The sequence below is a fragment of the Engraulis encrasicolus genome, chromosome 19 (genome assembly GCF_034702125.1).
Source record: "Engraulis encrasicolus isolate BLACKSEA-1 chromosome 19, IST_EnEncr_1.0, whole genome shotgun sequence".
NCBI lineage: Eukaryota > Metazoa > Chordata > Actinopteri > Clupeiformes > Engraulidae > Engraulis > Engraulis encrasicolus.
This window is the reverse complement of record NC_085875.1, coordinates 20,093,964-20,110,246: the sequence shown is the minus strand read 5'-3', so window position 1 is coordinate 20,110,246 and position 16,283 is coordinate 20,093,964. Positions and strand designations below refer to the sequence as shown.

At 45.9% G+C, this 16,283-nt stretch overlaps 1 protein-coding gene across 2 annotated transcripts in view; it reads right to left on the bottom strand.

Moving 5' to 3' along the window:
• The window catches only part of ttc7b (tetratricopeptide repeat domain 7B), a 106,114-nt gene that overhangs the window by 11,472 nt on the left and 78,359 nt on the right, over positions 1 to 16,283 (bottom strand). For both annotated transcript variants that reach the window (XM_063183769.1, XM_063183770.1), the window contains 2 exons: positions 9,858 to 9,998; positions 311 to 513 (listed from right to left, as the gene is read on the bottom strand). In XM_063183769.1, coding sequence (XP_063039839.1) covers positions 311 to 513; positions 9,858 to 9,998 — 344 coding nt within the window. The remainder of the gene's footprint in view (positions 1 to 310; positions 514 to 9,857; positions 9,999 to 16,283) is intronic.

Here is a 16,283-nt window from a genome sequence, read left to right as displayed (position 1 = left end):
ATGTGCATGTGTGTGTGCGAACATGTGCATATGTGTGTGTGTGTGTGTGTGTGTGTGTGTGTGTGTGTGTGTGTGTGTGTGTGTGTGTGTGTGTGTGTGTGTGTGTGTGTGTGTGTGTGTGTGTGTGTGTGTGCGTGCATACGTGTGTGTGTCCCCTTACCAGCCTCTGCATGGTCTTGACGTGGATGGGGCTGATGGAGAGGGCATATGTGTGTGTATATGAATATGTATGAGTGCGTCTATGTCATGTTTGCATATGTGTGTGTGTGTGTGTGTGTGTGTGTGTGTGTGTGTGTGTGTGTCCCCTTACCAGCCTCTGCATGGTCTTGACGTGGGTGGGGCTGATGGAGAGGGCCTCCTCGTACCAGCGCTTGGCCTCCTCCATGGCCCCCCGCAGCTCGGCCACCTGGCCCTTCATGAAGAGCACGTGGTGCGAGGTGGGGAACAGGTTGGCCGCCTCCTGCACGCACGCACTGGCCTCCGCAGGCTTGCCCATGCCAACATACACCTCCGCTGCGGAGAGAGAGAGGGAGGGAGGGGGAGAGGAGAGGAAGAGAGGATGACATAGGTGAAAACTCATGTGACCTGAGAAAAAACAAGACAGACAGAGAGAGAGAGAGAGAGAGAGAGAGAGAGAGAGAGAGAGAGAGAGAGAGAGAGAGAGAGAGAGAGAGAGAGAGAGAGAGAGAGGCCTCCTCCGACTTCCCCATGCCATCATGGAGAGGAAGGGAGGGAAAGAGGAAGAGGGAAGGAGGTGAGGAAGAGAGGATGACATAGGTGAAAACTCATGTGATCTGAGAGAAAACAAGGCAGAGAGGAGAGAGAGAGCAAGCAAGGGTGAGGAGGCTAACACTTACTGTACATCATGATCAACAGCTTACATGGCATGAAGAGAGAGAGAGAGAGAGAGAGAGAGAGAGAGAGAGAGAGAGAGAGAGAGAGAGAGAGAGAGAGAGAGAGAGAGAGAGAGAGAGAGAGAGAGAGAGAGAGAGATGGGTGAACACAACATTTTTATTTTATTTAACCATTGTTTAACCAGGAAGGACCCATTGAGTCACAGTGACTCTTCCTCCAGGGAGTCCTGACCAAGCGGCAGCAAGTGTTACATTTCAGAAAAAAAACCCCCACAAAGACAGGACAAAAACTACCAAGACACTAGACATAAATCAACTACAAAAAAAAGACATAACATAACATGACAAGACTCACATAGGACACATCCTAAAAAATAAAATACACACTAAACAGTAATAAAAGAGTAAAAGGAAACCAAAGAACATCAAAGAAAAGGAAATAGGGAGGGTGATGCAGACAGAGGTGTGGCAGTTGACAACAGGTATTAGCAAGAGGAGAGAGTGGTTTTGGATGAGAGAGACAGAAAGAGGAAGTGATATAGGCCAAAAGGGATGCAGATAGTCAGGGCTGGACTGGCCATCTGACATAGCGGACATTTCCCGATGGGCCCCGCACCCTCGTGGGACCCTATTTCCAGAAGTGTGAAAAATAATTGGCCCACCGGTGAGTCAATTTCTGTGCTGCTAAAAGTGCCCGGGCCCTGTGTCTCCCCCAGTTCAGCCCTGCAGAAAGTGATCATCGCCGGCTATCAAATAGACACCACACAGGTCACGCTTGAGCTTGTGTTGATGCTTTTGATAATTGCTGACGTAAACACGCACGCACATTAAGACAGGCAAGTTGGCAGGAAGAAACGCGCGCACACACACAGACACACAAAGACAGGCAGGCAGGCAGGAAGACACGCCCGCACACACACGCCCGCACACACACGCCCGCACACACACACACACACACACACACACACACACACACACACACACACACACACACACACACACACACACACACACACACACACACACACACACACACACACACACACACACACACACACACACACACACACACACACACCATTGACCTCTAGCCCATCATGGTGATGAAGTCACTCATACAAGCACGCGCGCACACACACACACACACGCACGCACGCACGCACGCACGCAAGCACACACACACACACTAGAGGTTGGAGCAGGTCTGGGTGTGTTGTGACAACTCTTGTGTCAGGACAAGAGGGCTGTGATAGGTCACGGGGCAGACACACTCCTACAGTACTATTCAGTTACAGCCGTCATGTCATCACCTCGCCGCACTTACACACACACACAAACACACACACACAGACAAGAACACACCCGCACACACACAGTGTCCTGTCATTCTTTCCTGTACACACACTCACACACAAACGCACGCACGCACACGCGCAAACAGTGTCATGTCATCAATCGCTACGCACACACATTACCCACAAACAAGCGGGCAGGGGGGTCAGGAGTGATTCTCGCACCGCCTCATCTTACAAAATAAAGAGTCCATTGTCAGGTGGGGTCATCTTACAGCGGAGGACGGCGCCATACTGTATTGCCTCTACACTATAGTCTCGGCTTGACAGAGCAAGCGCTCTCTTTACAGAGTTCAAATGGCGGCCTTGCTGACACACGGCAGACAGAACAGGAGCATGTGTGTGTGTGTGTGTGTGTGTGTGTGTGTGTGTGTGTGTGTGTGTGTGTGTGTGTGTGTGTGTGTGTGTGTGTGTGTGTGTGTATGTGTGTGTATCCCTGACCCTGTCATCCACCTTTTGTGTACTCATTACAACTGGTCAATGTGGGTGGGTGGATGACCACACGTTATATCTACATACTCTTGTGCCTGGGTGGGTCATTGGGAGGAAATGGACGTTCCTGGTGTAATTGAATTGGCACAGAGGGTCTGGAGCGGCAGAATTGAGAAACAATTACAGAAGGGAGGGGTGTGCTCATTTGGAGTTTGAAATGTGCGTCTGATGTAACCCGATCACTAACGATTTGGGCGTGACAGGTTGCCTGGTTATCACCAGACCTAATCACAAGTGAGATAAGGTCTGGAGTGTGTGCCTACTGTAAATCCTGTAGGGGGTGTGTGGTTTTAACGATTCACGATGGCTGCTAATTGGGCATTACGAATGTGTATCATTTAGCATACCTAGCCATAGCCTATCGCGTAAGTAGTATCTATTCATCTATGCAGTCATTGCCTTTCCATGCTATCCCTGCTGTCTGATTGGAGAGAGACAGGGATCACGATCTGGTCCGTGCTCAGGGTATAGACTCCATGCTGTCTTTAAGATTGGAACGATTGTGCAAAGCAGCATGGCATTTCTCGGGTTACGTGACATGTAATCTCCTCATGCATAAATTCGTCACCGTTCGCCCTTGTCCACACACCGTTCACTGATTGGCCAGCTACAATACATTGCAGTTATTTAGAGGTATGTGTGGGATTCTAAATTGCAACCCTCTGATCTTAAAGGCGCACTGTGTAATATTTTTAGCAGTTTATTTCCAGAATTCATGCTGCCTATTCACAAATGGTACATTTTTCATGAATACTTGCCACCACCATCAAATTCTAAGTATTCATTATGACTGAGAAAATTACACTTTGCATATATGGAAAGGGGGATCTTCTTCTTGTCCGCCATTTTGAATTTTTAGCTGCAAAACCTGCTGTAATTTGGTCATACTAGTCAATATTAGTTTATTACTTAGTAAATATTGAAAAGATCAAATTTGGCAACAGGCAGCACAGCTTCAACTAGAAATGCACCCAGAGTGTGCAGACCTCCGCCAAGGACGTTCAGTTTGTTTTTAGACACATAGGATAGCCTATTTGTGTGATGATGTGGTGTCATTTATGCAGGTTTATACACCATTAGTGTGTCAGAGAATTAAACAGTGAAGTTGTAACAAAATTATATCTGTCTTTTTTTATAGGGCCTAATTACCATGTCCTTGATTAACTGTGGTCTGTTAACATGATTAACCTTAAATGTAATGAACTGGATAGGTCTAATTTCCCTCATTGGCGCTGCTACCTACGATTAAACTGTTCGTCGTTATTAATTTCTCCACTCGTTCATTATTCATTCATTATTTGTAAAGTAGGCTAGAAGAACCAGTCTGTGTTTTGCATGCTGTTAAGCAAAAGGCTTGCTTTAACTGACAAACTTCAACTGGACAGACGAGACAAGGGTGATTTGTTGACAGGGAAAAACTCGGAGAACAATAAACTCCGAGAAAGCTGCGACAATATGCCTACGAAGGGTGGATTAAAAAAATAATAGTAAAAAAAATAGGGCGGTGAACAGTTAGGCTGATGAACAGCGCCAAGGATCCAGTTCACTACATTTAGCCTACATTTGTAGGCTACAAACTTCAACTGGACAGACGAGAGAAAGCTGATTTGGTTGACAGGGAAAACACTCCGCGAAAGCTGCGACGATATGCATCACCCCTGATTGATTACATTGATTACGTTATGTTTTGGTGCTAGTGGCTACCCACGCACCTGGCTTCAGCCATGCAGGCACAGCAAATCCGCGCGTTCTGTGTGCATTCTGTCTGGCTTTGTGGTGACTGTCGCAGCACAACTTTGATTAACCTTTCATGTAGCCTGTAGTGAACCGGGTACCTTTCCCTCCTTGGCGCTGTCTGTTATCTGTTATACCACTATTCGCCGTTATTAATATTATCTCCACCCTTCGTGAACTTCAACTGAGCAGGGAAACACTCGGAGAACAATTAACTCCGCGAAAGCTGATTTGGTTGACAGGGCAAACACTCTGCAACGATATGTGTGCCATATTGTATATTATTATTATATATCATTTTGTGTGCAAAAGGCTACGCAGCCATGTAGGCACAGCAAATCCGCGCGTAATAGCCTACATTCTGGCTGTGGTCACTGTCCATCAATCCACCTCGCAGGCACGCCCTGTCATAGCTCAATTCACCTCGGCCACCTTGTGGCAGGCCGCGAAATAGCAGCGAACATACAATAACGAACACACAAACCCAGGCGTAACGAACACACACACAAACCCAGGCGATCACATAACCTCCACCCTTGGCGGAGGTAATGATCCACATGGTTGCAATACATACTCTCACCACCATTCTACACAGTGCAGCTTTAATACCATCTCCTTAACCATTAAGCCATGGCTGCAAAATGAGTCATTGTTCGTCTTTGTCCACACACCGTTCACTGATTGGCCAGCTGAATGGCAACAAGAGTAATATCGGCCGAGAGCACCCAATTCAGAAGTGACATGGAAATGTTAACCGACTGTTGTATGGATGGCAATGGCTGTGTTCCCGTTCCCGTTCAATGGCTGTGTTCCCGTTCCTTCCTGCCTGTCTGGCTTTTGTTTTCTCATTACAACTGGTCAATATGGGTGGATGACACATATTTTATCCACATACTCTGTGTGTGGGTGGCTAAGCGGAGGACAATAACTCGCAAAAGTGGGATCTTTTACAAGCCAAGCCACAGACAAATAAGGGCTAATATTCACCAGCCAGTGAAAAGTATTAGTCCAAAACATCATCATTTTTACTTTCAGGTTTACATATGTGCATCGGTGTATCATTATGAAAAATCTGTATTTGCCTGGCGATGTCTTTGTTCTGTATGACAAATTGTATGTCCATTAACTGGATTTGTGCGTCCAGGTACGACACCGTTTGTGTGTGTCATGGATTGCCATGGATTTTTTCATTTGTTCATTCATCTACTTTTGATCAATTTAACTTGCTGTTTTTGCATATCACTCTTTCTGACTTAGCTCTTGTGGGGTTGCACGTGTGCACTGCACACGTCCATATTTTTTTTACAATGTGGGCTTGACCAGCGTTTATGAACTTGGATTGCTTATCTTGAGTGTGTAATGGTTTTGTATGTGTTGTCTTACATTTGGGTTTTGCGTGTATGTTTCTGATGCGCTGTGTATGTGAATGAGTGTAGACACATATCTGGTGTGTGTATGTGTGCGTGCGCACGCACGTGCGCATGTGCATGCATGGATCTTCGTGAGTTTCTGATTGTGCTGCACTTTTACCGCTGTTGTATTGCCACGGTTGTGTTACTTTGAAAATGTTACACTCTTGAGTATGCTTGTTTGCGTTTGTTTATGAGTGTGTGAATGTGGATGTGTGTGTAAATGTGTGAGCTTATAAATGTGCAAGTGTGTGTGTTTGTTTATGAGTGTGGGAATGTTAAGGTGTGTGTGAATGTGTGAACTTATGAATGTTTGTGTGTGTTTATGAGTGTGTGAATGTGTGTACTTATGAATGTGTGTGTGTGTGTGTGTGTGTGTGTGTGTGTGTGTGTTTATGAGTGTGTAAATGTGTGTTTGTGTGTGTGTGTGTGTGTGTGTGTGTGTGTGTGTGTGTGTGTGTGTGTGTGTGTGTGTGTGTGTGTGTGTGTGTGTGTGTGTATGAGCGAGTGTGTGTGTGTGTGTGTGTGTGTGTGTGTGTGTGTATGAGCGTGTGTGTGCTTGGCCCGGCTGTTGCGTGGGCAGTGCAGTGCAGAGTGGACCAGCTGGCTAAGGGGAGACTCCTCTGTGGTCTCCAGTTGGCACCGGAGCCCTTTGCTGTGTAAGCACCAGTCCCCGTGCCCCTCTCCACACAACGCCCCTCTTGCACTCTTTCAACACTCCACCTCTAGTCTCTCCATCCACCCACCTCCCTCCCTCTCTCTCTCTCTCTCTCTCTCTTTCCGCAAAATGCCCTTTCTGCACTCTTTCACCCCTCAACTGCTAATTTCTCTGTCCATCCCTCCCTCCGTCTCTCTACAAAATGCCCCTTCAGCATTCTTCCACGTCTTCACCTCCATTCTGTCCATTCTGTCATCCTCTCTCCTTCTGTTTTTTCCCATACTCTGCACTCTTTCAATCCTGCACCACTATTCTTTCCATCCTTCCATCCGTCTCCATCTCTGCAAAATGCCCCTTTTGCCTTCTTTCCATCCCCCGTTGTCTCCATACCTCCCTCTAGTGCAGAAACGTTCAACCCTCAACCCACATTCAACACCTCAACCCTCCACCTTTAGCTGTCCTGGCGTTTTTTTTGCGCAAATACCTCCCTACTGCACTTTGTGCCTTGACCGCCATCCTTCCAGGCGTCTTTCTCCCTCCCTATAATGCAAAAACTCACTTCTGCACCTTTTCAAACCTCCTCCTCTATTCCCATCATCCTCTCTCTCTCTTTCTCATGCCATCTCTCCATCAAAACCCATCTTTCCAGTCCCTCCTTCCATTCCTCTAGCTACACTCCTTCAATTATTTGTCCTAACAAAGACTCTGTGTCTCTCCTCCCCCATTCTCTCATCTTTCTCTCATCTTTCTCTCTCTCTCTCTCTCTCTCTCTCTCTCTCTCTCTCTCTCTCTCTCTCTCTCCCACTCCTTTTCCGTTCGCCTACTCTCTTCATCATCCTTTTCCATCTTTGGCTCTTTTTCTGCTTTTGTCTTTCTTGGTCAAATAGTGAAAGAATCTCTGCAGACTGTGTTCCCAGTTTTTTTAATCCATCATTTTGAGCTGTGACACATCTGATGAAGACCCCACAGGTCGAAACATTGTGGAAATATAAAGTGAGAACAGAAACAGTGTTTCTGTTTCTGGTGGACACAATTTCACATTGTTTGATGCACCTATTTTTGATCCAACACCTGGTGACTTGGATGTGACCTCGACATTTTTGGATTTGCCCTCATACAAGGTGGGCCTTGATGAGGACAGTGCCTCGGTGGAAAGTTGTAGAATTGGTGTGTGTGTGCGCGTGTGTGTGTGTGGTTGCGTGAGTGTGTGTGTGTGTGTGTGTGTGTGTGTGTGTGTGTGTGTGTGTGTGTGTGTGTGTGTGTGTGTGTGTGTGTGTGTGTGTGTGTGTGTGTGTGTGTGTGATTGAGTGTGTGATTGTGTGTGTGGGTGGGAAGCAGCCAGATTATGCAAAGCCACAGTCCACCACTTCATGTGAGTATGGATCACACCCACACCCACACAGCGAGTCTTTCTGACACATGAACACATGTATGCACGCACGCACGCACGCACGCACAGGGAGATCAGAGATAGGAATTGATTGATCCAGAACACATGGGAGGAAACCCCTCCTCCACATCACTATCATCAATCCCCTAACCACGTGTGTGTGTGTGTGTGTGTGTGTGTGTGTGTGTGTGTGTGTGTGTGTGTGTGTGTGTGTGTGTGTGTGTGTGTGTGTGTGTGTGTGTGAATGTGTGTGTGTGTGTGTGCAAGAAAGAGTGAGAGACAGAAAGCGAGAGAAAGATAGAGAGTACAACGCACATGTGCGGGTGTGTTTACATTTGTGAAACTGAAGTTAGTTAAAAAATTAGCTAGTTAGTTGGTTAAATAAATGAAAAGGCAAATCAATCAAAAAGATCGGTCAGTGCCCCCCCCCAAAAAAAAATCGATTAATCATTGGAAAAAATGAGGACAATACAAAGTAAACACTAAGATAGACAGATGAGACAAGAGTGAGCTGAAGATCTCTGGGTGTTGATTGTGCAGTGCATCCTCTGAAAAGGAACATTATGCTCCACAGTGCCACATCTTTTCCTGAGTTATTACACATAAATTACAACATAAAATAAACAATAAATACATAAAATAAGAACAGAAAGAAGGAAAGAAAGAAAGGAAGAAAGAAACAGTGTGTGTGTTTCAGACTGAGAGACAATATATGTTTCTGTGTGCGCGTGCGTGCTGCATGGAGATCCCTTGCTAATCCATGTTGACTAATGAGGAGTGGGTGGTGCGCTACGGCTGGATGGGGGCCTGGCAGTGTGGGCTTGAGGAAGTGGACTTTAAGAGCTATACTGGCTCAACGCGTCAATAACAGCAGACCAATCACTGTGGCTTCTTCTTCTTCCAGGAATCATGGAGAAAAAAAACGTGGCTGGGATTTCATTTAGGTGAACCTGAGCCTTGTCATCCGTCTTCGTTATTCCATGGTTTTTTTTTTTTTTGCCAAAGGGAAACTTTTGATTTGATGCTTGTTGATACATTTTGAAATGAGTTTTTAGCTAATTTCCTGTGACATGGTGTGTGTGTGTGTGTGTGTGTGTGTGTGTGTGTGTGTGTGTGTGTGTGTGTGTGTGTGTGTGTGTGTGTGTGTGTGTGTGTGTGTGTGTGTGTGTGTGTGTGTGTGTGTGTGTGTGTGTGTGTGTGTGTGTGTGTGTGTGTGTGTGTGTCTAAATGCATGTGCGAGTACTGAGTGTATTGTATACAAAAACTGGGAGATGAGAGATGGCCCCTTAATTGCATGGAGCAGTTAAAGAGAGCTCACACATCCTCAGTGCCTTTACAGCATGAATTCAGATCTGTGTATGTGTGTCTGCTGTGTGTGTGTGTGTGTGTGTGTGTGTGTGTGTGTGTGTGTGTGTGTGTGTGTGTGTGTGTGTCTGTGTGTGTGTGTGTGTGTGTGTGTGTGTGTGTGTGTGTGTGTGTGTGTGTGTGTGTGTGTGTGTGTGTGTGTGCGTGTGCGTATGAGTGTGTGTGTGAAGTTCAGACACAGTGACCCTTCCCATCTCCAACTGTGGACTTGCCTGCGTGCAGCCAGATCTGTGGTATGTGTGTCTTCTGATAGTGTGTGTGTGTGTGTGCGTGCGTGCGTGCGTGTGCATGTGTCCGAGGTGTGTTGGCCTTTCCTATCTTCAACATTTTTCAACTCCACGAAGCAAGTAAAGACTCTTCTCTTTTGTGACAATTTACTGCACTAATGCTTCAGCTGACCCTGCCCTGGGCTAGATACTATGGCATGTTGTATACAAGTATGTGCTAATGTACTTAAAAAAACACCAACCCAACTTGGAAACTGTATATTTCTTGTGCATCTGATGTCGGCTGTTGTTGTTGGCTATGATTTTGTCCTCGATTGTAAGTTGGTTTGGTTCAAATGTAATGCAGTGCAATGTAATGTGATGTGATGTAACGTACCTGCGTGCAGCCATATCTGTGCCAGGGTCATCCAGGGGTGCAGGGGGCCCTGCTTGGGGGCACTGCTCTGCAGAGAGGAGGCCACCTCAGATAGGGCCTGCTCCACACGAGACGCCGCGATGGAGGTGGCATGCACCGAACCTGAGGAGGGAGAAGGAGAGAGAGAGAGAGAGAGAAGAGAAAGAGGGAGAGAGGGGGACCATGCAAGAAGTATAGTTTGGAGAAACAGAGAGAGAGTGAGAGAGAGCGCCATGCAAGAAGTAGAGAGAGAGAGAAAGGGAGAGAGAGAAAGGGAGAGACAGTGAGAAGAGATTGATTGAGAGAGGAGGAAATTGAGAGAGAGAAAACGAGACATGAGAGAGGGAGGGAGCGAAGAAAAAAAAAGATATGAGCTGTACTGTCTGAAAATGGCAAATAAAACGAACAGCAGGCCCCATATATCAAGCAATAAGAAGTGAATATTAAAGATAAAACCTCGTCAGGTCTGACGTTTTTATTAGGGCCGGATCACTTTATTCCTTATTAAATAACCGCCGCGCCACAGACGCCAGTCTCAGGACTTGACAAATGAGGCTCGTTACTCTGCGGCAGCGGGACCAATGGTGAATAATGTCAAGGGCACATAGGAAAAAAACCAACACACGCACACACACACACACACACAACACAAGGAATAATAAACACGCACACACACATATAAACACAAGGACAGAAACACACACGCGTGCACGGACATGGACACGCGCATACACACAATTGGGATGCTTCATAAGTGCAAATATTCAAACACAGACCAAAAACATTCAAATATTTATGAGAACTGTACTTTGGGTGCTCGATGCTCAACGCGTCATTAATCCATTCATCCATGCACCATTAATTAAGCGTTTCTTTTTGTCAGTAGTGTGCCAACGCCAGTCAATTCTTACAGCAAAAAACAAAAAACACAGCCAGAGGGTCAGGCCTGATTAAGATGGTGCGATTGCCACACACACACACACACACACACACACACACACACACACACACACACACACACACACACACACACACACACACACACACACACACACACACACACACACACACACACACACGTGCCAATTACTAACAATGCTTGAACGTCATTAAGCCGTTACAGTGGTCACATGCTGCTTATTTCAATCTTTTTTGTTTGTTTTTCTTCCTCACCCCCCCAGCCCCCGGAGGGCGGTAATTTGAGGGTAATTAGGTCTCCATGGCCGCAATTAATGAGGTGATCAAAAATCCAAACTTTACGCACCTCTCCCGTTCACGCTTGAGGAGAGGCGAGAGGTCAGGCCGGCTTCCTTAGAAATTAATTGGGGGTGTGTGATGTGTGCTATACTATTCAGAGATTCCCCCATACTCCGTTTACTAGGCTGGTTGTCTTATCATAGCACAGGACCTAGTATACTATTGTTTTCAGTCCAAAGACATAGCCTGCCAAAGCTCTGAAGCACTCAGGACATGGAGCCAACAGACTTCTAAAACTGAATTAGTCTAATGCTTGTTTGGTCCATTGATTGCGATTAGACACTGTATTCCGAGCCGTTCTAAAACCAAGCGTAACCTCCTAAGCTGTGGTAGGACCGGCATTACCTCAGGCCTCATTTATGCTAACACTTTAAAATAATGGATGCATAAAAAACATTACAAAGACTTAATAACTAATTAACTAATGATGAACAAAACATAAAAATTGTAAATGAGTAGGAAATGTTATTTATATTCATCAAATATTGATCAAATATTTTCATTGTTTTTGCAAATGAATAAAAATACTCTGTTAAAAGGTTTGTAAAATCTTGAACATATTTGCAGATGTTTTACAAAGCATGAATAAAAGTTAGTAAAAAATAAAAACACTTGATGTTTTGTTCATCAAAAGTTAATTAATTATATATTCTATAATTAAGTCTTTATAATGCTCTGCGTGCATCCATTATTATAAAGTGTTACCAATTTATTGCTCAGCCCTTCTCTGCTTAGTGGGCTGGGTGTTGTCCTAGTGCGGTGTCTCACGTAGCTTTTTGGCCTCATGTACACCCTAAGCCATTTTTGTTGTGCCAGGAGTACCCACTCATTTATGCTCTATGCACATCTGTGTCTTCACCACAATGTTTCTTTTAGCTCCCGCTAATGTTTCTCTGTTGTAAATAGCAGGGAGACTTGATTGGTGGTCGTCCCCATCAACCGGATGGGCCACACCTGTGTCACTGATTGGGTACACCTGCGGCAGCCCTTCAAAAGGACTGCCTCGAGCCGGCTGGAGGAGACTTCATTCCTGACCCGTTTTTGGCTGACACTCTTGCCGTCCTGTTTCTTGTAGCCTAACTTTGAGGCCTTTTGTCTTTTCTTTTGGATTTTTGAGCTTTGATGCTCCGTCGCATTCTTTGTACAAACCCCTAGACTTTCGCCATTAAAACCTTTTTGAGCTTTCGTTTTGTGTCTGTCCCCTTATGTTACTTGTTTTGTAACATATTGGGCGCTCGCCGGGATATTGAACCCGGGACCTCTCGCATTTTTGCGTTTTTTCTAACGGGTTTCATTATTTTTCCTATTGGCTGTGCTGCTGTTTTTTGTGGTGAGTAGCCGTTTTTTTGGGCTTGGGTCGTGTCTTTTATTTTTACTTCGTTTTTGTGGATAACCCAGGAGGGGGCTCCCTGTAGCCTCGAGCTGGGTAGGCCACTGAAGATCCGGAGTCAGTCAGGCTTTTGTTTTCAGTTTTTCAGCCTAGTCAGTGTAGGTGCAACCCCTGCCTGTTTCCTCGCCCGCCACTTGTCCTCCAACGCAGTGCGCCAATCAATTTTTGATTCACTCTTGTTTCAATTTTAGTGAATCCTGTCTTTTTTGAGAAGTCTGTCTGTCTGTCTGTTTTATGTGGTCCTGTATGCACATGTGTGCCCGCCTCTAGTCGACCACTTGCTGCCACTTAGTGTAGCCTGTTCCGTAGCTCCGTTTCAACAAGCCTATTGGCCTTGATCCGCTGCTACTCGTGAGGAACATTCGTTTCTTTACTGTGTGCCTGTTCTTTGCCGGTTTTCTTATAGCCTACGCACACTCGTGTTACAGCTATCCCGTCATTGATCAGCTGTCCATTAATCATGGCCGCCATCAAAGGTTTTGTTGAATCCCCGTCACGCACTAAACTGCATCGATTTAGCAAACCCGAAATGTTGGAATTGGCCAAACAGTACAACATCGCGTTAGACACTGAGGAGCAGAAGACCAAAGATAGTATTAAAAGGAAACTCTTCGACGTCTTCGCCGAAACTGGGGTATTGCCACCTCGTACGCCATCCAAAGGCACGTTGCCAACTTCTCCATCTGCTCCGCATAGTCCCTCTGAAACTATCCGTCTGCGAGAGTTGGAACTCGAGCAGCGACGTTTAGAGTTAGAAACAGAACTTGCAAAACAGCGACTAGAGTTGGATCGTGACCGCCTAAAAATAGAAGCGGAAAAATGTAAAAACAAAACTGTCTTTGACGTGGCGAAGAATATCAAATTGGTGCCCCCCTTCTCTGAGACTGACGTTGAGCGGTATTTTCCGCACTTTGAGAGGGTTGCAACTAACTTTGCGTGGCCAGAAGATCAGTGGGCCTCTCTCCTCCAGTGTGTTTTGACTGGGAAAGCCCAGGAAATCTACTCGTCTCTCCCAGATGAGAATAGTGTCATCTACGCCGATGTAAAAGATGCCATCCTGCGCGGTTACCAGTTAACCCCCGAGGCGTATCGCCAGACATTCCGTAAGCTCCGACAAAAAGCGGATCAGACATATGTTGAGTTTGGCCGTAAGAAGGAAACTTCATTTGATCGTTGGTGTGCTGTAATTAAAGCAGATGACCGAGCAAAACTACGCGAGTTAATTCTTCTGGAGGAATTCATTAGCTGTTTGCCTCCTCAAATTGCGACACATGTCAGCGAGCAAAAACCTAAGACCATGTCTGATGCTGCAGTCTTGGCTGATGAATACCAGTTAATCCATGAAGACAGCCTCCGTAGGTCTCGTTCTCCAACCCCAGCATCACCTGTTGATCAGAAGAGCAATGGCACCAAGCCAGTGCTTGATCCTGATCAACCGGGTTGCTCATACTGCCAAAAGTCTGGTCACGTGATAACAGAGTGTTTCAAATTAAAAAAGAAGCAGGCTCGTGATGCAGCTAAACAAGTCGCTTTGGCTCACTCAATTTCACCTTTGAATAACAATGAAGGGTTGTACGATCCCTTCCTGCAGACTGGGACCGTGTCTGTGCCAGGTGCTGGTTCTGCACCAGTGCGCATCCTGCGTGACACTGGTGCAAACCAATCCATTCTCGTCCAAGGAGTCGTACCCTTGTCATCACACACTGCAACAGGCAGTTGCGTTCGCGTGCGTGGTGTTGGCAAGGGGGTCTCTGTGATGCCGTTACACCGCATTTCGTTGCGTTCCGCTTTTGCCAGTGGTGAGGTGGTTGTTGCCATCTGTGCGTCCTTGCCCATACCAGGCGTAACACTGATCTTGGGCAATGACATAGGTCTCGCTAACCTGCTTCGTTCAGGGACACCACAAGAGGTTGTGGCAGAGCCTCCTGTGCTGTTTGCCCCCGTTAGCCGTGCGTGTGCGTGCCAAAACATAAATCCCACCCGTGTGAAGGTAAAGACTGTTAAGTCTCAGATGTTGCCAAATGCCCAAGTAGCCACCACATTCATGGCAAGGCCTGGAGTTCGTACGACGTTTAGTTCTAGACTGCACCCAACGCCGCAGCACAAACCTTCCTTCACAAGTTGGCCAGACATGATGCGCGTCCGCCCGGTTCCCCTGCTGTCACCGACACAGCAGTTTTGCAGACGAAAGCGCCACGCGCGTCTGGCAACCTCCAAGTTCCGCCACTCCAACGAGGAGTTAGATGCTGTTAAGCAGCCTGTTACTGACGTGCCGTCGAGGAAACCTAAGCCTCCCGATCGTCCTGAAAATTCTGAGTCGGTACCGCGAGTTGAGGACCCGACAAATCTCAAACGTGGTTACCGGCTCCTGTCCTCATTTATATGTTCAATTTTGTGCGCTGCCATGTCTGACCGTTACCTATTTAAAAGGCTGCCATGGTAGCCGTTGCATGCCATTTCTTTTTGCTTGGTATTGCCAGATCCTTTGATTGACATAGTTGTCAGCTTGATTTAAACTTTATATAAAACTCTCAATTCCATTTGAAATGTCATTAGATGACTGATTTTGTTGTTTTTTTAAGTATGGAATTCTTCCTGTGTACTAATCTTTGCTCTGCCCTTACCTTTTCAGTTAATGTTGGCTGGAGAAATGCTGAAGTTCCAGCCTGTTGGGGGTTGAGTAGTGTATACATTTATTGCCTTTTCTGCCTATTTTCTTTTATGGAGACTATAGTCGCCATTTTAGGATGGGGGTGTTACATCTGTGTCTTCACCACAATGTTTCTTTTAGCTCCCTCTAATGTTTCTCTGTTGTAAATAGCAGGGAGACTTGATTGGTGGTCGTCCCCTTCAACCGGATGGGCCACACCTGTGTCACTGATTGGGTACACCTGCGGCAGCCCTTCAAAAGGACTGCCTCGAGCCGGCTGGAGAGACTTCATTCCTGACCCGTTTTTGGCTGACACTCTTGCCGTCCTGTTTCTTGTAGCCTAACTTTGAGGCCTTTTGTCTTTTCTTTTGGATTTTTGAGCTTTGATGCTCCGTCGCATTCTTTGTACAAACCCCTAGACTTTTGCCATTAAAACCTTTTTGAGCTTTCGTTTTGTGTCTGTCCCCTTATGTTACTTGCTTTGTAACACTCTCTTCCTCTACCCCAATGTGACTATGTTCTATACAGCTGTTATTATTACATTTCCCCAATTATCCCCTGCAATGTGCTCAAGAACCACTTGTACAAGTATGTACATGTACCCCTGGTTGGGAATCACTGTCTGATTATACACTGTATTATATATTAGCAGTACTAGAATACCAGAATCCTGCTGATCGTTCTAAGGCATGAGAAATGAAGTGTGGGTCTCCTATGCTATGCAGACAATCCCACTGTCTGTTTAGTGGGTTGGGTAGCGTGATCCTAGTATATTGGCAGTAGTAGTGATGCTATTGTAAATGAATGCTTGTAGACCAAAGGCCTGGGCTTGCAGAACCTCCAAAGCACTCAACTGCAGAGGCTGTGGAGTGGATGTCTTTCTACTAAGGGGTTGGTTCATCATTAATTCAAGGGAACAGGGAAAAATGAAAAGATTCTGCTGTGTAAAGATCACTTTGATATGGTTTCTTTCAACGATCTTTGCCTTTATATATTTATATATATATTTTTCCCTATTGCTCCTCTGGCGTGTGCACACACACACAACCTCAAAGAAGAAGAGTATCATCTTGAGATAAAAAAAACATTTTATCCATATCTTCTTCCATCA